At 44.8% G+C, this 19,211-nt stretch overlaps 2 protein-coding genes across 3 annotated transcripts; one reads left to right on the top strand and one right to left on the bottom strand.

Annotated features, from left to right (window-relative positions):
- Window positions 1-899: 899 nt before the first annotated feature.
- Window positions 900-7,908, bottom strand: ENTR1 (endosome associated trafficking regulator 1). The gene is made up of 8 exons (XM_084650244.1): window positions 7,792-7,908; window positions 7,603-7,694; window positions 7,126-7,503; window positions 6,352-6,425; window positions 4,241-4,352; window positions 3,127-3,189; window positions 2,116-2,255; window positions 900-1,560 (listed from the first exon to the last, which is right to left on the bottom strand). Exons 1-8 carry the CDS (start codon window positions 7,859-7,861, stop codon window positions 1,467-1,469), a joined length of 1,023 nt encoding a protein of 340 aa, XP_084506370.1. The 5' UTR covers window positions 7,862-7,908; the 3' UTR covers window positions 900-1,466.
- A 197-nt stretch (window positions 7,909-8,105) lies between these two features.
- On the top strand, window positions 8,106-18,693 carry PMPCA (peptidase, mitochondrial processing subunit alpha). Of its 2 annotated transcripts, none has more exons than XM_084650242.1 (13): window positions 8,106-8,260; window positions 9,244-9,446; window positions 10,413-10,492; window positions 10,782-10,864; window positions 11,143-11,237; window positions 11,770-11,870; window positions 12,749-13,012; window positions 13,363-13,455; window positions 13,816-13,934; window positions 14,416-14,506; window positions 15,094-15,156; window positions 15,647-15,791; window positions 17,064-18,693. In XM_084650242.1, the coding sequence occupies exons 1-13, from the start codon at window positions 8,208-8,210 to the stop codon at window positions 17,231-17,233; spliced, it is 1,560 nt and encodes a 519-aa protein (XP_084506368.1). In that variant the 5' UTR covers window positions 8,106-8,207; the 3' UTR covers window positions 17,234-18,693. The 2 variants fall into 2 exon arrangements, with proteins under 2 accessions (XP_084506368.1, XP_084506369.1); XM_084650243.1 differs by having other exon boundaries at window positions 15,094-15,160; window positions 15,651-15,791.
- Window positions 18,694-19,211: the final 518 nt, after the last annotated feature.

Raw genomic sequence — 19,211 nt, 5'->3', positions numbered from 1 at the left:
TCCATCATACACATTGTAAGGAGAGTGATCACTTTAGATAAGCTATTACCAGCAGGAGAGTGGGGTGGGAGGAGGTATTGTTTCATGGTCTCTGTGTATATAATGTCTTCTGCAGTTTCCACAGTATGCAGCCGATGAAGTGAGCTGTAGCTCACGAAAGCTTATGCTCAAATAAATTGGTTAGTCTCTAAAGTGCCACAAGTCCTCCCTTTTCTTCCTATAAATAAAGGAAAGCATCCACCTGGGATGCCTCTGAAAGAGGTTGCTGATCTGACCTTGCTGCTGTCTTTCCAGAACTACCCTGTGCGCATGCCACTTACACCCACCTCAATGTTAACAACCGAGGTAGGGTGCAGCAGCTAGTATACACTTTTATTTCCTACACTTCCCTTCACTGCACCTGCCATAGTAACACTGGAAATAAATACTGCAAATTTGAGTAACGACTAATTCCCAAACGCTAATTTCTTCTCACACTGCACCTATATTAACTTCCCCATTTTTCCAGTCACTACTATTTCATTGGCACTTGTTAACTCCATTTTTTCAGTCACACCTGAAGTTGGTATATGTAATTATAGTTTCACTTCTGCTCAAATTTGAGTTTATGGGTATATTTATACGCATTATACTCAATTCCTGTATTAGACAGAATACACTATTGTATTAGATCAGAGTTCTGGACTTTTTCTGGAAAGTAGTCCATTGCACAAAAGCAGCTGCCTCACCTCTACCAAAGTGACTCTTTCCACTTTAAAAAAGAACCCATCATTTTTTATTTTCTGAAAACCATTTTGTTTAAACCACCAAGAATCACCAACAAAAGGCAATAGTATTTTGCAGTTTAATTTCTTTTTTAAAAAAAAGTATGGTTACAAAACCTAATACAATTAAAAAGCCATTTTTAAATATATTTAGAAAGTACTTAAACTGTTAAAGTATTATGTATGGTGTAGTCTCATTTTCATATTTAATTATACAAGAGTTCAAAATATTTTCCCCTATCTCACCACTCATGGCAGTAACAAAAACAAAACCACAGAAAAGATTTATTTGCTCCTAGCATTTATAAAATACTTTGACACAGCACTACTAGAGGGAATGAGGGGAAAATGCAGGGAGCATAGTGTTTTGAGTCCAGTGCTCCAGTTCATTTTAATGGGAGACTGCAATGCACAAACAGCGAAGGCTGGGTCTTGAGGTCCCAATCCAGCAAAGCACTTAAAATATATGCTTTGCTGGATCAGGTTTCGGAGAGCCAGTGGTTGCCATTGTACTGTTGATACAATGTAAGGAAGGGTAATACTACACCAGTACATAACTGTTCTCCCACAATAAAAACATTAAGGGTAAAGGTTGCATATTTTAAGACAAAGCATTTTTTAAATATTAAAGCAAACAATCTTTGAATAGTGATTTTGGTATGTAAACAGAACTCTTGGGGTTGAGTTCCTTTAGTGGTTTTTTCACGGTCCATCATCTGAAATTTCAGAAATTCTGTCTATCGATTTAAGGAGTTCGGCAACAACCTGCAATGATTCTGCTCCAGAGACCAATTGCCTGGAATTTAAAAAACAAAATACTGAACAGGATAGGGTAGATTACAAGTAACAAGAAATGTTACCAGAAGAGGGGTTGATATGCAGAGACAAAGATCATCAGAGAACATCTATGCAATTTCAGTTGCTAAGAAAAACAGTTCACTTGAATTGCAAAATTCACTGTAAAAGAAAAGATTTAGGTAGTTTAGGATTAATATTTACAGTGTTAATTAAAAACCCTAGTTGTATAAAAGCTTAATACTACACAGAAAATGGACTTAATTTTGAACAGTTAGTGAAAAATCTGAATTGTATAATTATTTTCCTGCAGTGTGTGCACAACACAAACATAGCAACACTGAGCTACTGTAGGTGAAACTAGAAAGTGAAACTGAACAGTCTGTTTGAACCTCCATGCTATGTGAAATTGAAATTCAAAATGTAAACAAAATGTAAACATGATCTCATGAATGTCAATGGAAGAGCCTCCAGTACTGTAATTTTCATTTAGTCTATAGACTCCTATTAGGACAAGTTCTTTATTTTACTGTTCTCTTTATAAAGCTGAACTTACTTTATTGAAGAGCGTGAATTTGTAATTACTCTCAGAAGATTCTGCAGGGCAACATCTGCATTTTGTTTCACTACAGCCAAACTAGCAGACTCGCCCGTCTTCAAGGCTTCATTCTCTGTCTTGTAATTCTTCAGCTGAACCTTAGGAAGAGTTTAGTTTATTATAAACAATTTCTCTGGAGCAGATGCACATTTATTTATATAAAATGGCATAAGAAAACAATTCCTATGAGTATTTGAATGCTACTTTTGGGGGGCTAATTTAGGGCTCTCTCCATTAGGAACTTGTGCTATCTGCAAGATCATGGTCTCCACTTACAGGGATCAAAATTCTTCATGTGATCTCTGATCCAGGACTAACCTTGGAAGTCTTTACCAGACCTGAAAGCATCTGTACTAGAGTCCCACCATGTGCTTCTAACCCTGGCAGGTTGCTAGTTAGCAGTCTTGAAATCTGCTTCATTCTGAAAACCATCTTGCTGCTGCTTCCCTTACTCAACTTTAATTCTGATATTATAGTAGTAGATTTACCAACTCATTCAGAAGTTAATACTTGATATCAGAAATCTGGACTTCCAGGTGGTGTTGGGGTTACTGTCTTCTCTTACCAGTGTAAGATACAAGGCACTAAAATCAGTTCAAATTTAGAGTGTGCATTGGGGATGAGGAAGAGAATAATATGATTTTAATGTCTATCACGTATAACATACCATGGCTAAAAGTCAGTGTTTATGCCAATGGAAAGTGAGAAATCTCAGATTCTGTGGAATAAGAAGCCTCACAATAGTTACTGGTCCCATGGCGCACAAATTCTAAACTTTGGAATTGTGAAATTTTTGGTTTACATTGACTTAATATACGTTCAATCAGAACACAAGGACATTTTATAGAAGATTCACCCACAGGTGAATACTTTTCCAGTAGCACTGTTATAAACTCTGAAATATCAAGATATTTTCACTTGAAGTTCATACAGTAAGAGAACCTTAAAAAGGAGAGGACAGATTCATACCTGAAGTAATGCATTTTCCTGTCTCAGTTTTACAACATTATTTTCTGCTTTCACAGCCCGTTTCTGAAATAAAAGATACCAAGATTATTTATATTTATATTGCGGTAGCGCCCAGAATGCACTATGCATTTTCCTCATACAGAGGAATGTATAAGCCCTATCTCAAAGAGACTAAAATAACAAAGATCGGTATGTTACATCCCTTCCCTATCAAGTGATCAAGGCAGCAATACATCTCCTTCCTTCTGAATAAGGAAAGAATTTACTCACTATAAACAAACAGATGACTTAAATACCAACTTTCTTGCAGGCAATGTCTATATGTAAATATCTGTAAATTATGTGTAAGGTGGGTGTTTCCAGAAAGCTACACAGAATCAGCTGAACATGAGTGATTAAGTTTCAGAGTAACAGCCGTGTTAGTCTGTATTCGCAAAAAGAAAAGGAGTACTTGTGGCACCTTCGAGACTAACCAATTTATTTGAGCATAAGCTTTCGTGAGCTACAGCTCACTTCATCGGATGCATACTGTGGAAAATACAGATGGTCTTATACATACAAACCATGAAAAAATGGGTGTTTACCACTACAAAAGGTTTTATCTCCCCCCACCCCACTCTCCTGCTGGTAATAGCTTATCTAAAGTGATCACTTCTGTATTTTCCACAGTATGCACCCGATGAAGTGAGCTGTAGCTCACGAAAACTTATGCGCAAATAAATTGGTTAGTCTCTAAGGTGCCACAAGTACTCCTTTTCTTTTTATGAGTGATTAAGATTCTTTAATCAGTCATGCAAAGCCCTGACTCCTGTATAACTGAGGTACGTTTGGAGTGGAACTCAGCTCCTTTTCATGTTAGCAGCCCTTGCTTCACACGTGCTGTCAGTAATAGACACTTGATACTATGAAAAGTGATAGATAACTTGTCTCCTGAATAATGTAAGGGAAAAAGTTGAACCCAAGTGTCAGAGTTGAAAAGAGAATGTTACCATTACTGAACCATCCTCCCCCCTGCATTGCTTATGCTTCCTCCAGTGTGTGAGGGGGAAAACAAAAACCCACAAGACAACCCTGATCATGGTTCTGTACTATAAGAACACAAAGAAATATTTACAGTCATCAACTGGAGATTCTGTTCTACATGCTGCACCATTGCTTCTAGATCCCGAGCCTCTTTTTGCTCTTTAATCTTGTTCTCTTCTAGTTTTTTTTCAAGCTTCTTTACCCTTGTTAAAGAGAACAAAGTAGGCATTTTTATTTGCATTCAGTGGGAGAGAGTACAAAGTGTTGCAGGCAAGATGATTCTCTTAAGGGTCCAATATTTTTAGAACATCCTAGATAGAGGCTTCAGTATGACAAAAATGTTCATTCTAATGTACTATAGAAAATCCACCCACAGAATTAGGTTTCCAGGCTGGGCCTCAGGGGATTTATTTGTTCAACATCCATTAGCGTCAAGGATAATTATGCAGCTGAATCTCTGCACATCAAGTCCATTCACTGTTGTTATGTTTAACACCAATAATTTGGGCTTGAATAGGGACTGGGCGTGGCTGGCCCATTACAAAAGCAGCTTTGCCTCTCTTGGAATTGACACCTCCTCATCTATTATTGAGAGTGGACTACATCCACCCTGATCAAATTGGCCCTGTCAACACTGGTTCTCCACTTGTGAGGTAACTCCCTTCCCTTTATGTGTCATTATATAATGCCTGCATCTGTAATTTTCACTCCATGCATCTGAAGAAGTGGTGTTTTATCCACAAAAGCTTATGCCCAAATAAATCTGTTAGTCTTTAAAGTACCACCAGACTTCTTGTTGTTTTTGTGGATACAGACTAACACGGCTACCCCCTGATACTTGTTTTTATGTTGCTTTTCAAGCCATTCTGAGGTGTGGTTGGTTGTGTAACAATCCATTTTTAGGAAAGTGTGAATTGCCTCAGTATGTGAAGCAGCATGGTGTAGTGGACAGAGAAATTCCTGAGTTCTAATCACAACTCTGTCACTGACTCACCTGTGACCTGGGGAAATTCACTTAACCTCCCCACCATCAATTTCCCTATTGGTAAAATGAAAATACTTACTTGCCTCACAGGAGCAAAGGAAGGATGATTAATACATTACTCTGAAGTGTTCCAATAGGCAAGTTTGCCCTCATTGACAAACTGAGTTGAATACGTTATAAAAGAGGACAGGATTTGGCTCCAATTATTATTAAAAAAACAAGACACCAAATCAGATTAACATTCTTACTTTCCCTGATTTCCTTCTAAAAGGAAATCCAGCTGATTTCTTGGAAGCCAAAGTTTCTCAGCTGAAATAACCCTGTAGTGAAGTTGTCATACAATAGTGTAAACCAGTGGTCTCCAAACTTTTTACACCCAAGATCACTTTTGAATTTAAGGGCAACCCAGGATCTACCCCATCCCTTCCCCAAAGCCCCGCTCACTCTATCCCCCCAAATCTCCATCGTTCGCTCTTCCACACCCTCACCGGGCTGGGGTAGGGGTTTGGTAGGGAGTTTAGGCTCAGGGCTGGGGCCAAGGGGTTTGCAGTGTGGAAGGGGGCTCTGAACTAAGCCTGGGGCAGGGGGTTGAGGTGCAGGAGGAGGTGAGGGGTGCAAGCTCCAAGAGGGGGCTTAGAGCTGGAGGTTGCGGTGCAGGAGCGGGTTTGGGGTGCTGGCTCGGGGGTGCTGGCTCCAGGATGGGGCTCGGGGTGGGGAACACAGCCTGCCGCCAGGCAGCCCTTTCCTCCGGCAGTTCCTGGTTGGTGGTGCAGCATGGCTGCCACTAAGGCAGGCTCCCCGCCTACCCTGGCCCCACACCACTCCTGGAAGCGGCCAACGCACCCCTGCGGGAGAACGGGGGGGGCACATGGCTCCACGCACTGCCCCTCTCTGCAAGCACCGCCCCTGCAGCTCCCATTGGCCACAGCTCCCCATTCCCAGTCAATGGGAGCTGCAGGGGCGGTGCTTCTGCTGGCTGCTTCCGGAAGGGGCTTGGGGCTGGGGCAGGCAGGGAGCCTGCCTTAGCAGCAGCCCTGCAACACCACCGGAGATTGTGATTGACTGGGAGATCCTCTAGGACTGACCAGTCAACAGTTGGTGACCACTGGTTTAAACTGTCACAAATCTCGTTTCATTTAGTTACAATGTATAAGGATATCAGCACTTCATCTTCATTTATTAAGTTAATGATTTCTTTTCCGCTGTAGTATACATACTTGTCTGTCTGAATTTCAGAGAAGAAGTGAAGCTGGTTAATCTTGCTTCGTAGTTTGGCATTTTCTTCTTGTAGCTGCAGAAAAATTCTCATTAGAAATCAGGAATGTATGGTCTGGTGATCGTACTGATCTTTTAGCTTATGCTATAAAGAGTTTAGAACTATTTCAAGGGGCTTTATTTCATCGAACTCTGAAGCCAAGTTGCCTTGGTACCATGCACAGACTTCAGTGACAATGAAGTTACATTTTAAAGACCCTTTAGGGCAGTAGTTCTCAAACTTTTGTGCTAGTGACCCCTTTCACTTAGCAAGCCTCTGAGTACAATCTCCCCCTTATATATAAAAAAAAAATTATAAGTTTTTTAATTTATTTAACACCCTTATAAAAGCTGGAGGCAAAGCTGGCTTTGTGGTGGAGGCTGACAGCTTGTGATCACCCCCCCCCCTCAATGAAATAACCCCCTGACCCTCTGAGGGGTCCCGACCCCCAGTTTGAGACCCCCTGCTTTAGGGTGACCTAAAATAACTTTTCTGTAGCATGCTGAGGTGCAAACTCAAGCTCCAGCACTTCACAATCCACCAGGACTATAAACGAGAAAGCCAAGGTGAGCGAGGCAGTATCTGTGACTGGACCAACTTCTCTGCTGGTGAGAGAGAAGCTCCTCAGGCCGGGGAAAGGTTCTGAGTGTGGCGCTGGCGGCTGGGATGCTCCGAGTCCTTTCCCCCGACCGGAAGAGCTCTACAAGCTCGATCAGCGACGAGCTCAGCCGCCTACCTCCCGGACGGCGGGCTGCAGCGGGTGATAACGCCCATCTCCGGCTTCCGCCCCGGACGCCAGGCGCCGGTCCCCGGTCCCGAGAGCTGCGTAGCCCAGCGGGTCGCTCTCGTCCAGAGGCCAGGGAGCGGAGTCCTCCAGCCCCGACCAGTCCGGGCGGTCGCAGTAAAAGGAGTCCGAGGCGCTGGGCCCCGGCGAGGCGCCCCGGGGCCCGGCCAAGTGGGCCCGCTCCTCCACGGCGGCGGGCTGGTAACACCCGCTCCACTCCGCATCCTCCTCGTCCAGCAGCGTGCCGCCGGCGCTGGGGTCCGGGAAAAACGGCTCCGGGAGCCGCAGGCCCAGCCCCGAGGCCTCGGGGGGCGGCGGCCCGGCGGCGCCCTGCAGGGAGAGAGGGCGCAGGTGGGGGTCGCGGGCTGGCTGGGGGGGTGGGAGGGGGGTCGCGCGCCCGTCCCTCCCCGCGCCCCGCCCCCTCGCTACCTTGGGGCTGGCGCCGCGCGGGGCCGCGCTCCGGCCCTGGCTCCGCACGAACTCCTTGAAGGAGAAGGGGTTGGCCGCGCCGGGCTCCTCGCCTGCGGGGAGAGAGGGGGCGCGTCAGCCGGGCGGCGCGGACTCGGGGCCCGGGGAGACACCCCCCCCTCCCGCCATGCCCCCCCTCCCGGCTCTCACCGCCCCAGAGGTGGGGGTTCGGGGAAGGGGAGCGGGGGCCGACGGCTGGGGCGCGGTTGTGACCCGCCATGGCCCCCCCCCGCTGCCTCCGCCTCCGCCTCCCCCCCTCAGCAACGGCTAGAGAGGCCCCAGGCCGGCCAGTCAGCTCCCCGCGAGGCAGGAGGCGGGGCCATTCCCCGCCTGGGCCCGCCCTTCCTGGAACGGTCCAACCAGCAGCCACCTCGGGTCATTTTCGCCTCCGCGCTAACCAGTGGGAGCCCGCCTCCGGACACTCAGCCCCACCCCTCGCCGGCATTGACCAACCAGCAAGCACCGCCCCCGAACGCGCTTAGCTCCTCCCCGCGCCCCCCGCGCGGTGTCCGTGCCGGGCAGCCGGGCGGAAGGGGAGGCGGAGGCCGGGGCTTCCCGGACATAAGATGGCGGCGAACATGGTGCGGTTTCGGGGTGGCGCGTGGGGCCCGGTTCGCAGGTGAGAGCTGCCTCCTCCCCCACCCGAAGAGTAGTTGAATAGAGCGGCCCGTGGGCCCTCACTCTCCCCCTTATTGGAGCCCCCTAATGACTCCCCCCGTTAGCTTCCCCCCCAATGGAGCCCCCCGTGATCCCTCACCCTTCCCCCCCCCATGGAGTCTCCAGTGACTCCCCACCCTTCCCCCCAGAGTCCCCCAGCCTCTCCTCTGACAGGGGCCCCAAGGCCCTTGCTCTCCCCGAGCTCTTCCTCCTGCCAGAGACTCAAGAATCCTGGTCCTCCCCAGTGCCCGCTGCCAGACACCCCCAAGAGTCCCCTCCCCTGCCAGAAACCTCCCCCCACCCAAACCCACTCCTCAGTGACTCCTAATTGCTTCACCATCACCTTTCCAAGAACCCGGGTGCCACCCCCAGGCTCTCCTCTGACAGGGACCCCCAAGATCTATGTCGGGCTGCTGCCTTCAGGACCCCGCACACCCCTAGCTGCTCTTTGGCCAGTGACCTCACAAGATCCCCACAGGTCCTGACCTGCCCATAAATAAGGGGGCATAAATGAAAGCATATCTATCTACCTCATCTACCCAGCCTCCTTCCCTTGGGGCATCATGCAGGGCTTTCCTTTGGCTGGAAGCCCATTCGCTCAACCACATGATTGTGGGAACATTTTAGCCTCTTTCATAGTTTGCTGGACATTGAACAGCCCTTGATGGACAGAATTGGAAACCTCAGCAACCTTCTGGCAGTATGACTGTCACTAGTGAGGTCAGGGCCAGTTGATTCCATGTATCCATTTAAGTACTTGTGTGGGCCCCAGCACTGTGGTATCTGAGGGAATTTTTATCTTCTCAACACTCTAACAAAGTAGGGAAGTGCCATAATCTTCACAGTCAAAGCATCCACTCTCAATTGTTACTAAAAGCCTGTTTGATGAACTGAGGTCCGGTGCACTGATTAGTGTTTTTATACAAATGTCTATGATTGGTCTAGGTTTGGCCTGGCAGCCTACAGAAAATACAGCAGTGGTGGTGGCTGCCCCAGTGTCCCTCTCACTTCTCCTCTGCCTGGAGTGCCTAAGCCTGTCTTCGCAACGGTTGACGGACAGGAGAAATTTGAAACCAAAGTTACAATGCTAGAGAACGGACTGCGGATTGCGTCACAAAACAAATTTGGACAGTTCTGTACTGTAGGCAGTAAGTACTGAATGACTTCAAGCAGGCAAGTCTCACTGCTCAGGGGAAGTGCTATGACTGGTGTTATACAGGTCAGACTCAATGATCACAATTGTCCCTTCTGGCTTTGGAATCTAGGAATCATTGCATTTGGATCTACTGTATATAGAGGCCCACATCCTGCTTTGGCATCAATGGCCAAATTCCCATTGACTTAACCGGGAGCAGCTTTGGTATTTAGGTACCAACGCAATACAGACATACCTAATGGTTTGTCTTCACTGCACAGTTAACTTAAGTTATCTACGCTTGAGTTACTCCCCTTGAGTTAGCCTAGCTCAAGCGAGAGCAGCCACACTGCAAAATAACACTAGAGTTGTACCAAGTGGCAGAGTGGCAGCTGATAAGTTGCGTTAACTTGAGTTTTGGCCTATACCCCAGTGGGCCAGCCAACTTGAGTTAAAAGCACCTCACTTGAGTCAAGGGATTTTGTGTGGGGACGGGAGCAACACTTGAGTTATAACTCAAATGAAATTTGCAGTGAAGTTAAGTCCTTAGCGATATGGTAGTTAAATATTTACTTAGAAATAATCGCAAAAAGAAGAGGAGTACTTGTGGCACCTTAGAGACTAACCAATTTATTTGAGCATAAGCTTTCGTGAGCTACAGCTCACTTCATCGGATGCATACTGTGGAGACATTTTCCACAGTATGCATCCGATGAAGTGAGCTGTAGCTCACGAAAGCTTATGCTCAAATAAATTGGTTAGTCTCTAAGGTGCCACAAGTACTCCTCTTCTTTTTGCGAATACAGACTAACATGGCTGTTACTCTGAAACCTTAGAAATAATCGAATGCATTGAAATTATGATGTTTTAAATTGAGGTGGTCTTCGCTAGTCATATGCTTTCTCATGCTTGTAAAACCAGTGAATAGGCTATGGGGTTAAAATAAACATTAACTTTTTTTAATTTTTTTTTATGTAAGTTCTTATAAATTCAGGATCAAGACATGAAGCAAAATACCTTAGCGGCATTTCACACTTTTTGGAAAAGTTGGCTTTCTCTGTAAGTATTGTTTGTGACGATAAGGTTCTTAAAGCCTCTGTGTTAAATACTTACAAAAAACCTAACCTGTTATTAGTGTGGCTGTAATTATTCTCAGAAGGCCCAAGTCTGCTTTCCTTGAGCACCCAAGATTCTTACTGACTTCAAGGAATGCGGCTCAAGCTCTAAGTATTTATTTGCTTCAAGTGGGGAAAAAAAGAAAAGTGCTTCAGTTTATTAGATCACACTAACAAACGGTCAATAGACACATTTCATAAGCCTTAACACTTTTTTTTTCCCTTTTGGTTAGTCTACAGCCCAGTTTGGCAGCAAAGATGAAATTCTTCTCACCTTGGAAAAGCACGGGGGTATTTGTGATTGTCAGGCATCAAGGTACAAATCTTACTCTGTATTTCCCTATGCATGAATAGTTGTCATGATTGCTGACAATGACACATGACTGAACTTGATTTTCTGTTCCACAACAACAATGACTTTGTTTTTGAATAGCAAGAGTAATCTCTTTGTAGCAAATTGCAATAAGGATGCTAGTGTGAACATAAAATATGGAATTTTAGCACTTTACCATCTTCAAAGTAATGGGCAAATATTGCCCGGAGTTCATATATTCCACTTGTAAACTGAATGCAAAACATCTGTTTGTGTTGCAGGGATACCACAATGTATGCTGTTTCTGCTGATGCCAAAGGCCTAGACACTGTGGTGAATCTACTGGCTGATGTAGTACTACAGCCCAGGTTATCAGGTGTGAGAATCTGAGTCACTGTTTCAGGAAAGGATACCTAGACATCACATGACAAAATTATTTCAGTACTATTGTTCATTACATCCTACTTATTTAAAGACTTTACAAAGTCTGTGTTGAGTATTGGATTAGAGCAAACATTAAATTGCTATAGAATGTTTTTATTATGAAAGTTAATATGCTAATAAGACAGGCCAGTCATTTCCACTTCCTTCTAGCAACAGGGTTTGTTTTAGACTGTTTGCTTTCATCTGAGAAGATGAACAAAGAATAATATTGCCCTAGTCTGAAAATGGATTCAATCTACTGCTGCTTTCCTATCAGCCTCAGTGTTTTACTTAGGACTGAATAGTGTGTATGGATTCTTTCCCCCACCCCTCTTGATTTGGGCTTCTTTGTTTCTGGACCTCAGAGATTCTGCTGGAGCCAACATCCCATGGTGCTCCTTGTTGTCTGTGCAGGACCCAGGGAGTTAATTACCTATTCAATACTTTGGACAGTGGTTCATAGCCTTTGTTTTATCTCGCTGTAGATGAAGAAATTGAGATGACTCGAATGGCTGTGCAATTTGAGCTCGAAGATCTGAATATGAGACCTGATCCAGAGCCGCTACTAACTGAGATGATACATGCGGTAAACTGCTGTGGGGTTTGTCTCGCACACATTGCTCTCTGCAATATGTGATGCAGTTTCTTTCTCACCCTTTACTTAATTTCACTGGTGCTTTTTATCTGGTCTATAAACACACTTTTATTATGCTAACATAGAATTTGGGGAGCATTTTGCTTACACCTCCATTTTGAAATCCTATATTCTGCATGAGGTACAAAGTCAAGAAAGGGGCAGTTAAGGTTCCAACATAAACCAGAGCTTATTCACACTGCCATCTTTGTAAAGTGTGCTTGATACTTGGACTTCATGCTTCTTTTAGAACTTCCTGTTTCCAGCATTCCATTGTTTTTCCTGTTTCCACCTTCAGGATGATGACTTACATTTATGTAGTGCTCTTTCTCCCCAAGGATCCAAGCTATTCATCTAGTACCACTGAAGTCTGGGCTCTGGTTCTGCTGAGGCGGGCGGGATCCTGCCCCTGAAAGTATAGGCTATAGAAACTGGACAAATCCCTGCTCTTACAAACAGGGCCATGATATAATTAATATCCATGTACAGCAGACAGGGTCTTGGATTTTTAAAGCCTCTGGAAGTGCCATGTACATTGAGTCCATTAAGTTTACTGTACCTTCCTCAAAAGAATGAAGGGCTTTGTTGATCCTGAGTCCAGTTAGTCTAAATGTTTCAAACCTGACAGTTACCCAATCCTCTCCTGCTATAACTTATCTTTGCGGGTGGGGCACAAGTGAAATGATGCTCAGTATGTGTTCCCTCTCTTACTGCATCTACATTAGCCTAGGCACAAAGGGGCAAAGGAAGGCTCACGTCATAATTTTGAGGGAGAACAAAGCATTGTGTGTTCTAAACTAAGGGTGGTTGTGTGTTCACCCTCCCAATAGGCAGCTTACAGGGAGAACACCGTGGGACTCAACAGGTTTTGCCCCGTGGAAAACATAGAGAAAATGGATCAGAAAGTGCTCCATTCATATCTGCAGAATTACTATACACCTGACCGGATGGTGTTGGCTGGGGTTGGGATAGAGCATGAGCAGTTGGTCGAGTGTGCCAGGAAGTATTTGCTTGGTGTAGATCCCGTGTGGAGAAGCGAGAAGCCCAAGCAAGTTGACAAATCCGTTGCACAGTACACAGGAGGAATCATCAAGGTAAAATAAAAGCAAGAACTAATCAGTGCATCATGCAACTTCCTCTTGTGTTAAAGTACAGTAATAGATTTGAACTCCCTTGATTTCATTCATCGTGGTAGGTCTTCGTTTTCAAAAAGGCACCTCTTGACTTGTGATAAGCAGCATTTGTACCCACAAAACAGCTAATTACATTAGTGCTCATTTGTACATGCAGTTGCCTACTGTGCAGATGCAAGTTCATAAGCCCGCACTTCTAACAGCTGTGTGCGCCCATTGAGGCTGCTGCTGGGCAACTCGTTTGATTTCTGTAATTTACCAGGCCACGCTCTGAAGGTGAAATTCAATCCTAATTTGTTCTCTCCCCACAGCTTGAAAAAGACATGTCGGATGTGAGTTTGGGTCCTACCCCAATCCCTGAGCTGACCCACATCATGATTGGGTTAGAAAGCTGCTCGTTTTTGGTAAGCACTGTCCCAAAAGTCACTGCTGTGCACACCCTAAACTAGCAAAACCTTGAGCAACCATGTCATTGTTCAAAAGTTGGAGCTATTTTGTGTCTGAGAGTACAGACGCATGCAGGTAGCAAGGGAGCTTTTTCCAGCAGTAGCCTGGTGGGAGGCTGGGAAAGGTTTTGCCATCAGACTCTCAAATGCAGGAGTGTGCTATCACATGCATCGCTAGCAAGACCTTGGAGCGATGCACCAATATTTGCACGGCTTCTTGTGTTCATCGGGGCATTTCTCCTGGTATTTTCCCTCTTCCACTTCACTTTGAGCACCAAGAGGCACTGCAGCTCCACTGACTCTCTCACTGTGATTCAGGAGGAAGACTTCATTCCCTTCGCTGTATTAAACATGATGATGGGAGGCGGTGGCTCCTTTTCTGCCGGAGGGCCTGGCAAGGGCATGTTCACCCGTCTGTATCTTAATGTGCTCAACAGGTGTGTTTATCTCCCTTTCAAGGAATGCTGCCAAAGAACTCGTCTCTGATGAGGGCCCTGAACAGAAGGCCTCACCTGAAAGCCTAAATATGTCCGGTTTTTAAAAATCAGCTCTAAGAAGCCAGACATGGCTTATTTGGGAGGAGGTGGGTGTCGTTCAACTGAGCACGCAGGTGCCCTGGGATCCTGTCATCCTCCACTGGCCCAAGTCTTCAACAGGGGGGAAAAAATTGTGAAAATCAGCAGTTGATGCAGCTGTTCCTGCACAGTATCCTTCTCCTGTTGAAACAGTGGGGAGGGGAGTAGAAGGCAGACATGCACAGAAGAAAATAATCAGGGGAGCGGAGACATGTTCCTGACTCTTGGACTGACAGTTCAAATTGCCATCAGCATTTGGGAATCCTATCTTGAAGATGAAGCAGGGAGTGTATTGTCTTTTGTTAGTTAGAGAGTACTCAGATGCATGTTCTTGTACTTACAGGCATCACTGGATGTATAATGCAACCTCTTACCATCACAGTTATGAAGATACAGGTCTCTTGTGTATTCATGCCAGTGCAGATCCTCGACAGGTACGTGGCTCTTCTATATCCCAAGCCATAAATTCATAAAAGGTAAGTCTGTCGCTGACTTAATTTCAGATAGTCGTTTTTTCCATATTATCATTAAGCGGTTATCGGTTGCATATAACACATCAAACTTTGTCATTCACAACTACAGGGTACGTTATTTTGAGGTGGGGTTGCATGTTCATAATGGCCAATTCTAACTGTAAAATGTTACTGGCATTGTGAAAGTTCACGACTCTGGAAGAGAGCATCCTATTTTCCCACTTAGCTATGTATAAAGATGAATTGAGTTTATGTATTCCTGACCCACTGCTCTTCCCCAAATGGCTCAAGTGCTCTGCACAGCCTCACTCCCCTTCTGGCAAAGCTCCATTCTCAGTGATGGGAATTGCTTCTGTGGTGCCCTACTACAATTTTCCTGTACTCATGCAGTTCAGTGAAGGAGGGGTTTGAATCTTTCAGACTCCAAAAGGAGAAAAGGGAAAGTCACCTGCTGATTGCTGGTTTTTGATCTTTTTGGTTAAACCCAAGCTGAGAGAATGGGCAGGCATTATTCTATTTTTCTTTCAAAGACTCGCTTGTTTTTACAGGTCCGAGAAATGGTGGAAATAATCACAAGAGAGTTCATTTTAATGGCGGGAGCAGTGGGAGAGGCAAGTTGCCCAAGCTCTGTTTTATGCACATAGTCTCAGTACTGAAATACCATGGTGATGGGCCCTAGCTAGGCTGATGAATTTCATATGTAAGATTTTGAATGTACATTTTCTACTGACTATGTTTCATGTGTTTAATAGTCTAGTAATCACAAGAGCATCTCCACAAGGAGGCAGGTGTTTGTAGATCAATTTTCTGTGTGTACAGGTGTCAAATATCTATGTAGAAGAAGGGACCCTTTGCCCAATCCTGACTTCACGCCACTTCATTTTGGAACCATTTCCGTTAATTTACCAAGCACCTTCCTTTTCCTTTTAAAAAAACCCACCTCTTTAGACTACCCCCAGCTCCAGACTTATGCTGACAGCAGAATGAGATATTGATGTCTCCCAGTTATTCGTGGAGGATGATGACTGTGTACAGCAGGTAGAGTAGTTGCCAGTCCTGAGACCAGTCTAAAGCAGTCTGCTGTATTTTGTTGCCATACAGGTAGAATTGGAGCGAGCAAAGACCCAGCTGAAATCCATGCTTATGATGAACCTAGAATCCCGGCCAGTTATCTTTGAGGATGTAGGAAGGCAAGTGCTGGCAACAAACACAAGAAAGCTCCCTCATGAGCTGTGCTCTCTCATCGGTGAGGAAACCCCATTGACTTTGCGCTGACCATGTTGGGCTGTAGGTGCACTCTGCTGATACCTTCACGCAGGAGCCACCTCGCGAGTTCGGGTGGGAGGATTTAAACGCCTAAATCCTGTCCTTGATAAAACAGGACCTTTTGGTAGGGTGCCACCTCTTCAGCAGTGTGAGACTCTTATAGGCTCTTAACCCCCAGAGTGGGGGGCAGGGAAGTTTCAGCAGAATCCCTCAATGGCAGCAGTCGCTCTAAGGATTAAATATTTGTTTGTCAGTATTGGGGCAAATTCCCAGCTCACCTTGCTGCTGATGGTATTTCAAATATAGACAGCAAATGTTAACTAGTGAGGCGATGAAGTCTGAGCCAATGCCCATTTAAATCAACGGAAAGACTTCAGATTAGGCTCTTTTTGTCTAATGCACTGGAAGCCAGGCCATCCCAGCTGTGGCATGGACTTGCTCTGTGTCTGGCCAAGCCACTTAATGTTTCTGATCCTCTGTTTCCCCCTCTGTAGAACAGGAATTACTACCTTTCTCACTTCACGGGGTGTTAGGAGGGAGGGTGACAGTGCAAATGGAAGTGCTCGTTTTGCCCCCGCAGCCCTAGGGTGTGTTTACACTAAGCAAGGCTTAAAGAGACACCATCAATTTGATTTTTAAATTAATTTTAAGAGCCAGCCCCAAAAGGCTTTTATGGGCAGCCCTGGGAGTAGCCCCTGCGAACAGACCTAGGCCCAGTTCTGCCCCTCCTCCCCATTCCTGTCTCTTCTATCATCTGTGTTGCCTCTCAATTTATTTCAGCTTTGCTGCTGTCATTACTGAGAGAGGCCCTCTTGGGTGGGGCGTAGCGCATGAGTGATATGGGCTGGTTTGTGTACCAAAACCAGAGCAACTGACCAGCAGAACTGGCCTGACAAAAGCACTATCAAAAAAGTTTTCTCTGATCTCAGAACAATTGTGGCAATTATTTAACAGTTACAAATCGGAGGGAAATGCAGTTGTGAACCTGTCCCCCTTTAACTGGGCATACTTGTAATAAATTAACTTAATATCTTCAAAGCATCTTACAAAGTAACCCTCAACTGCTTGTGAGCTAGCTAGCTTGGTGCTCCCGTTTGACAGAAGGAGAAATCTGACACACAGTTTCAGAGCTGGGATTAAAATGCAGGCATTCCAAGTATAGATCCAGCACGATGAAATTATTCTGCCTTCAGGGCAAAGCTTCTATCTCTGTTTAAAATGCATTTGAAATAGCTCTTGTCATCGTCTGCAGGTAACGTGAAACCCAACGACATCAAGAGAGTGGTCGCTAAAATGCTTCGTAACAAACCAGCTGTGGCTGCACTGGGTGACTTGACGGAATTGCCTACGTATGAACACATTCAAGCAGCACTGTCTAGTAAGGATGGGCGGCTACCTAGGATGTATCGGCTTTTTCGATAAAGCAGCAAATGCTGTATAGAACAGGAAACTTACTTTTTATATACATATTGTTCTTTGGATTATGTCACTGCAAAAAAAAGAATATTTACATGCACATGGTGTAAATACGGAACTTTTCTTGTAGCTGAGACGGCGTCAGCTGTTCAGAATGTGAAGCGTTCATGCTGGTATAAGCTTACAGAGCGGACCCAGCTCTGAATGACCACTTTGGCCATCAATAAATTCTTCTGCCTTCCGCGGAAGGCTGTGTGTGTAGGCCTTTCTCTTGGCACCTTGAATAACAGTGTGGCAAAGCAAACCTAAACCACTACAGGTGAAAGGGCTACACATACTGATGAATTAGCCAAGATCTTACAGTTACCACTTGCTTTAAATATCCAGTATTGCAAGGGAAGTGTGTTCGTGTTACTTTTTCTTGATAGGTCTGAGCATTGGTGGTGGTTGTGTTCCTTACGAAAAGAATAGATTTAGGTGGAGTTACATTTCATAAACCGGTTGTCCTCCAATCTTGCAGACTGTGAGTAGTAATACTGTCCCTTGGGGAGGATTGTTACAAGTGTTGCTAAAGTAAGGTGCTAATGTGATGCTGCTTAGTCCAGAGAATATATACACCTGAAATCAAGTGGAAGGGAGGGCACTAGAACAATCTGTCCCCGTGACAAAGTTCTGAGTTTATACTTCATTTTAAAATGTAAATATTGGCTGCTTTTGTAAAATACCTTCAATAATCTGAACAAGATTGCTGCATGGTCTTGTTTAGACGTATCATGGATAACCTACTTACTTAGTTACAGCTTTCCATCAAATGCTGTGCTCTCAGACAGATTCCCCCTGTGAAGGGTGTGGGGTGGTAGATATGTGGCCACACAGTGCTCCCTTGAAATTAGGTTGAATCTTAAGTGCAACTCCTTGTTTCTTGCAAACAGAAAAGCAATTTACCCTGATAACTGCCTATTTCCCCAGGAAAGATTAAGCTGAATTAAATGTTGTCAGCAAACAGACAATGATTTGTATTAAGAGCTTAGTTTTGAAAGTAATTGGTTCTTACTAAAAGCCATTAAGAAGAAATCCATATAAGAATACCAACAATAACAGGGTTAACACAAGAAACCATCACCTTTGACAGGTGAGATGTAATATCCAGTTATATACAAATTTCTGACCTTTCTAGACATAATTAGTGAAATTGTTCAGTGCTGCCATTAAATGACTCTGCATCAGTGATCAAACTGAGCAGAAGGTTCAGAGGCAGCTACTGGCTGCACACACATAACATCCATTCATGTGAGTGGAAGTTGTGCATGCTTCTGGCCCAGAGAACATGCCCAAAGTGGTGGTGTTAATACTAACAAAATGCAGCCGCTTTTTGAACCTATGGTATGCTGTAAAACAGACCGCTTTGTCCTGTCAGTTGTGGTGCGTATGTTTGTCAAGGAAACAAATAAAGGCAATGAAATGAATGGGTGTGATTAGTAAGTGAGCAAAGTGACTATGACAGTTTAGAAAGTTATCAACTCTTAATGGATTTCTAGAAGGCTTTTAAATTGATAGTTAATGAAGTGCTTTTAAACTAATCCATTAACACTTAGCAAGGCAAGCAAGGACACGCTTCTCCTTTACAGCTGAGGAAAGATGACATGATTAGCCCTAGGCCACCCAGGCAGTAAGCCCATGTCACAGCTCTGACTAGAACTCAGCTCTGCTGTTGCTCAGCAACAAAGCTGGCTCTAGCTAAGGTGCACAGTTTTGTTGGGTTTTTTTTTAAGGAACCAAAAAAAAATGACTAAAACTGATGGCTGGACCTGTCCTGTGCACAAACAGAGATGGTTTTAAATTCAGAGGCTCTGTCTCACTCTGTGGGCTATTTATCTTGGCATGTACATGGTCCCATAGGCTTAGGGCTATGCATCTTCTCACTACTGCACATACCCAGGAACCTTCACTCTCTCTGCAAAGGATTTATGGCACATGGGCAGAA

Source organism: Lepidochelys olivacea, assembly GCF_965140295.1.
Source record: "Lepidochelys olivacea isolate rLepOli2 genome assembly, chromosome: 16".
Taxonomy (NCBI): domain Eukaryota; kingdom Metazoa; phylum Chordata; order Testudines; family Cheloniidae; genus Lepidochelys; species Lepidochelys olivacea.
Note: the sequence above shows the minus strand (reverse complement) of the source record. Positions and strands in the feature narration are given on the sequence as shown.

What these genes read in the sequence shown, in the direction of transcription:
- ENTR1 (XM_084650244.1), bottom strand. Translation starts at nt 7,861, where the DNA reads ATGGCGGGTCACAACCGCGCCCCAGCCGTCGGCCCCCGCTCCCCTTCC. An exon ending in CGCGCGGCGCCAGCCCCAAG is followed by an intron (nt 7,504 to 7,602) that starts GTAGCGAGGGGG and finishes CTCTCCCTGCAG; the next exon opens with GGCGCCGCCGGGCCGCCGCC. An exon ending in AGAATCTCCAGTTGATGACT is followed by an intron (nt 3,190 to 4,240) that starts GTAAATATTTCT and finishes CTTTTATTTCAG; the next exon opens with AAACGGGCTGTGAAAGCAGA.
- PMPCA (XM_084650242.1), top strand. Translation starts at nt 8,208, where the DNA reads ATGGCGGCGAACATGGTGCGGTTTCGGGGTGGCGCGTGGGGCCCGGTT. An exon ending in GCGTGGGGCCCGGTTCGCAG is followed by an intron (nt 8,261 to 9,243) that starts GTGAGAGCTGCC and finishes TGATTGGTCTAG; the next exon opens with GTTTGGCCTGGCAGCCTACA. An exon ending in TGAGCTGTGCTCTCTCATCG is followed by an intron (nt 15,792 to 17,063) that starts GTGAGGAAACCC and finishes CATCGTCTGCAG; the next exon opens with GTAACGTGAAACCCAACGAC.